General features: G+C 38.5%; 1 protein-coding gene across 1 annotated transcript in view; it reads right to left on the bottom strand.

The window, feature by feature from the left end:
- Positions 1 to 1,616: 1,616 nt before the first annotated feature.
- Positions 1,617 to 6,000, bottom strand: part of LOC116849494 (aristaless-related homeobox protein-like) — a 33,563-nt gene continuing 29,179 nt past the window's right edge. The window contains exon 4 of the mRNA XM_032826686.1: positions 1,617 to 3,164. Within this exon, the coding sequence (XP_032682577.1) occupies positions 2,692 to 3,164 (473 nt within the window). The 3' untranslated portion in view covers positions 1,617 to 2,691. The remainder of the gene's footprint in view (positions 3,165 to 6,000) is intronic.

The following is a 6,000-nucleotide window of genomic DNA, read 5'->3' as shown; positions in this document are numbered from 1 at the left end:
ATTAACGTTGCAAGAGGGAAAATGACGGAATTTTCTCTTTTCGTTAATCATTTACTCGATGGTGGATGGCGGAATTATTGTTTGTCAGTGGCAGAACGACGCAATCCGTTAGACGACGTGAATCATTCGCTTCTGCAAGATTTGGAATGCCATGAACGTTCAGTCGTAAGTAATCGGCAAAGAAACTCTTGGCTTTCCTTCGCTCGGCGAAATGCAATAACACAAGTTATACTCTGTCGCTGAGATTTCGCGAGAAGGGGAGACCCACGTTTTGAATCCAGCAGCAATGTTTATCGCGCCGTTGCGTATCATCGATATCGTTATCGAGAGATCGGTCGTCTGTGCTTCGGCCCCTTTGCTTTATCAACTAACAGACTCGACTCGAGCGTGGGCGAATCGACACGGATATTCGCGATCCTTAATGCGTATCGTCTTTGTGACCCCAGATCAAAGGGACGTGTGTACTCGATAGCGGCTAATTACCGATTAATAATTGCCGCACGATAAACTCGCTATCGCGTCACAAGCAAACCGCTAATTAGCGTCGCTCGGTCGATATCGGCGATCATTGATCGAAGGCGTCGAGGATCGTCGATACTTTAGCCGCGACGAGTGATCAAGCACACGCTTGTGTCGAATGTAATCCGCTACCTGCCCGAATGTCAGCTACTCGATTCCGTGACTAGACCGAGATCCTACAGGATGTCCCGGGGAGAAACGCCATACACGGAGAAAATATTGGAGTAAAACTTGCGTTAAAATTAGATTTCACTTCACTATGTTTTTTGTCAAACTGGACTCTACTGGCACATTATACACTCAGGCAAAAAGACACGACGGTGACAGTTAGACGATGACGAATAGATGATTTTTAGCTAGATACACACGAATTTTTTGTACATAGAATTAATGTATACAGCTCAATAAATTATTTTTTAGTTATTGCAACTAGAGACGAATAGTTACGGGAACTATTTACACATAGTCATTATGTAGTTCTCATAATCTCACTCAGCTTTAATTACAAAGTAATTTATGAAACTATACACACTAATTCCACATACAGTTGCCATATTACCGTGTATTTTTTTCTGAGTACAGTATAAATTATTATAGAAATAATAAATTTGACGACCTATCTACTGAATATTCGACAGAAAAAACATTCAAGTAATTACAATAATTTTCAAGTAATTAGAATAATTTAGTAAAAAGTCCAACGTAAGACTTCTAAACAAATACATCATCATTCCGATTATAATTCCTGTATAGCCTAAAATTAAAAATTTTATTGTAATTCTTACCGCAATATTTTCTCCGTATACTCCTTAGGCTCGATCCACAACGGGTAGTAAGCGCGTAGCCTTTCTGTCAGAACCCGAAATTGTTACATAATCATTGTAGGCGTTTCCCGTACTGTCAGATATCGAAATTCCTAAACCTTAAGAGAACACCGACATAATGCAATTTCGTATTTTGCACTGTTCTTTTATATTTAATTACATAGAATTGCAAATGCTTATACAGAGCGAAGGCACAAATATCAATTAATAGTAGAGTACATCCCACATTATACAAAAAATTTTTTAAATTTATATTTAAAGTAATTTTTTGTTTTTTATATAATATGGTGTGCTCCGCCATACATTGACATTTGTACTTTCACTCTAGATAAACATTTGCAATTCTAATTATAAATAAATATAGTTCGTAAGAACCAAGCACGATTAATGTAGCGCTATAAAGTGTTATTTCTAAATGTACAAAATTATAATATCTTCATCTGGATACTTTGCACATCTAGAAATAACACTTTATAGCACTTCATTAACTTGCTTGGCTCTTAGATACTCTGTTTGTTCATCATTTGATTCCATTCAGAATCCTATTTATAAATACACTTTTATTGCCAATTCCATTTAATCAAATAGAAAAACGTACAAAGTACAAAAACTGCATTGTATCGATATCCAGCATCCCTTAAGAGTAATCACGACTTCTGGCAACGCGGGAGACCTGTCGGAAATTGCGTTGCAGTTTGGCGTCCAGAGGCCAAAAGACTCCAAACTCATTATACCCATTGTGCACCAAACCTTACCGTTGGGTTCTGCACAGGTGAAAATTTCACAAACGGCCTCCGTCCGTCAAAACGAGTCTGCGAACGCGTCGGTCTCGCCTACGCGCGTTTCCAGCCGGGACACAGCGTGTATACATTAAAAGAATGCCTGTCGATGTCGACTTGTGATCGCAGAGGATAAAGCTTGATCTACAATGTGTTCTTTGCTTCCTGTTGCTTGTTCTCTATCTTGTTCTAGCTAAAAACTTTAGGTTTAAGTCAAAAAGAAATAAAGAGAAAGAAGAAACAGAGGAAGCGAAGAGCACATTGTAGATCTGGACTTAAGCCAGAAAAAGACAGACAAGAACCAGGAAGCAAAGAACGCATTGTAGATCAAGCTTAAATCCGCGATGAGCTTACACACTGATGAGCAAGAGAATCGTCCTCGGCGCGCTCCGCACGCGTAAGCGCGACGCGGAAGCAGCCGCGGCTGTCTCCACACAGCCGGACACCCGTCGAAACTCCTTCGCGTCGGCACCAAAACGGTACCAAACGGCCGGCTAAAGTTCCCGGATGAAGGACCCCCGGGGGGACGAGGGTCCTCCGTATTTACAAAAGTCCGCGAGCTCTCACAGTTAATTGTCCGCCTTGCGTAGCACCTCCTCCGCCTTCACTCTCAGCACTTCCGCGCTCTGCTTCCTGATCTCGTCGTCGGACGACGCCGAGTCCTCGTCCTTGTCGTGCTTCGAGCTCAAGTTCTGCGGTATGTTCTGCACACCGCCGAGATTCAAGGGGTGCCCGTGCAGACCGTGGCCGCCCAGGGTGTGGCCGTTCACGTTGCCGTGGTTCAAGGACGACGCGGCCGGGTTCAGGCCGACCGGCAGCATCGTGCCGAGCGACGCCAAGTTCTGCGGCAACGGCAGGCCGATGTACTGCGACAGGATCGCGTGCAACGGCGGCAGCTTGGGCGCGCTCGTCGGCCACGGCGGCGGGAACACCGGCGGGATGAACCAAGGAAACGCGCCAGTTGGTGGTCCCGAAGGATCGGCGCCGGGGACGCCGCTGGCCGTTTGCAGCAGGCGCGCGTGAAGGGACAACTCGCTCACACCTGCAAACAGGATTCGGCGGACCTGCTTTTATTTGATTTCTCGTCCATCGAAAGCCGGTCTCTTTCACAAACAAAGCGCGATTTTGGATTATCGAGAAGTCCCGTTAGAGATAGTCCCGTTTGTTTTGGAAATCCTGTTGTTCCTTTTTTTCTATATTTTTCTTTTTAATGCGGAAAGCACGGTCGTGCGACACGTACGCCCATCGCGCGTTCTTAGCGCGTCGAGGCGGCGTCTTAAGGACAAGTTTTGGAATTTACTGTGGGAGAAAAAATATCTAAAGAATGAAAAATATTTATTTGCTACTACTATTCGGTACTATTAACACATATTTATTTATATAAAATATTTTGCAGATAAGAAAAACTTAAGACCTTAAATTTTTATGAAATCAATTGCTTATTCTATTTAAATAAAAAAATTTGGATGCAGGTAAATGTACATCACTGAATAAATTTTTTTATTTCCTAGATATTTTTTCTCTCAGTAGATAGTTAAGAGAATAGGAGGTTTTTACGAAATTTTTCAAAGAGATGAAGAAAGATATCAATAAAGGATTTCTACTATACTATTTATCATTGTTTTATGTATAAAAATATTATTTGAAAGAACATTGAAACTATGTTCAAGCTTTTTATGCTGAACGCAAGGTCGCCGATCGTCTCTAATTGGCGAACAGTGCAGCTCGTGTGTTTAAATCAAATAGGGGGGAGGGGGACAAGGAAATTTAAAAACTAATATTAAATTTGCTGGAGAATGTTATATGCAAAAAGTTTAAATTTAACAAAATAGCGGCAATGGTGGCGTTTGAATTTACAAGTAATTTTCCTTCTCTTTCTCTTTCTTTTTTTATCTAGTGTCCCGGAAATAATACTAATTCTGAAAATTTTCAAAAAAATTTACATTTATTCTCTAATAAATTTAATACAATTTTTAAATGTTCTTGTTCCGTTTGATTCAGATTATTACACGAGCAATAACGTTACCCGCCAATTAGAAGCGTCTGGCGCTCAAAAAACCAGAACGCAGTACAAAAAACCAGAACGAAATTTCATTTCTTTAATAATATTTTATACTTGTAACAATGATAAATAGTATAAGCAAAATTCTACATTGATATCTTTATTTGTTTCTCTAAAAAAATCTGTAAAAACCTTCTATTATTCAGTTATCTAAACCAAAATCTTCCCTTAAAATTCAAATGAATTTGCCTTTGTTGTACACGGAGAAAATATTATACTAAAAATTACATTAAAAAATTATATTTCTTTTTTAAAAGTTTTTTTATAAAGCTAAACTGTATATTGTTTTTATAAAAACACACACATACTCTCTCTCTCTCTCTATATATGTATATATATATACTGCTTGAGAAAGCTCTATACTGAGAAAGCTGGATATATATTGAATTTGTAATACAAATTATCATAAAAACAGTATAAATTTGATGATCTATACCTGATATGTGATATAAAAATATTCAAGTAATAACAATGAGTTTGTAGTAATAAGTCAAATGTGCATAATATTTTTAAACAAACATATAATTTCGATCATATAATTCTATATAATCGAAGATTACTAAACTTCTGTTGCAACTTTTACTACAATATTTTCTCAGTGTATTAGAAATATTCTTTACATCTTTAAAAAATGAAATAAAATTATTTCAAATTGTCACGGGCGTTCTTATATTAGGTCACTGAAAAAGTTGCGTTCAAGTTTCTGTCTTCTTCAAAAGCGATCCGATCATTTTCTATGACAAAAGTATATATATATATATATATATATATATATATATATAGACAACGATAACGATGATTGATGAATAATTTGACAACAAAATATATAATTAAAAAGACTCTCAGATATGTACAATTAATAAAATAAGATAAAACAAAAATCGAGCGAGTAAAAACCCTTAGTGAAATATCAATTTCAAATTAAAACAATAAACATCAAGGGACACGGTAAAAATGCGTCTTAATATTTTAATAAATAATTTGTTTGCATTGAATGCAAAAATTAAAAAGTCATAGTGCACTTAGAGATCAAACCAAAATTCCTGACTGAGCCGTCCCTTTTCGACGAGAAATGAGAACATAATTTCCCTGAATTTTTTTTTTTTTTCTTTATATACACGACTCATTAACGATATGAGTGATGCGCTAGTTAAAGGCAAGAACGGAATTTGAAAAACGCGAGCTTCCTCATTATACGTTCGAACGTAGTTAATAAAAATCGATCGTGAGTACCGCGAGGTCGGAGTCATTAGCAGAAATATTTTTTTCGCCTTGCTTGCTTCCCTTCCCCGTCAACGTGCGGGTTTTATCCGCAGGGCGTCTCTCTCATGAAAAATGAATAGACCAGGGTTTCTATTGCGCATCATTCGCACGTGATGGCTGCGACGGCCGACACTGAAATTAGACATAATTGTCGCCGATTGCATCTACCCTTCGTAACTCGTGCCTCCCCTGCCGTCCTGCCTTGCCTGCGTGTGTTAGCGAGCGTAACACGCGCATTACTACGTTACAGCGAAGCAACTGTGCGGATAAAAACGAGCATTCGCGATTGTCCAACGACCCGCGAAGCGACTGTCGCCAGAAAATGCCCGAATCTTTAGCAAACTAAGGACAGCCCGACTAGAAATCGATCCCGATCAGATTGAAGCCAATCAGTTATTTGGTTTGTACGAAACGATGTTATCGGGTCTTGATCAATTATTATTAACGCAGAGTGATAATCAAGACCTCATTAATAATGAGAGTTTTCAATGTAATATTCAAAAAAATATAATCTTATCTTCAGTGTAATTCTCTTATATATGTGGCCTTAAGA

This window comes from Odontomachus brunneus, unplaced genomic scaffold (assembly GCF_010583005.1).
Source record: "Odontomachus brunneus isolate Ranch 3 - 2012 unplaced genomic scaffold, Obru_v1 Obru_scaffold_117, whole genome shotgun sequence".
NCBI classification, from domain to species: Eukaryota; Metazoa; Arthropoda; class Insecta; order Hymenoptera; family Formicidae; genus Odontomachus; species Odontomachus brunneus.
The sequence above is the reverse complement of the archived record's forward strand: the minus strand, read 5'-3'. Positions and strand labels throughout refer to the sequence as shown.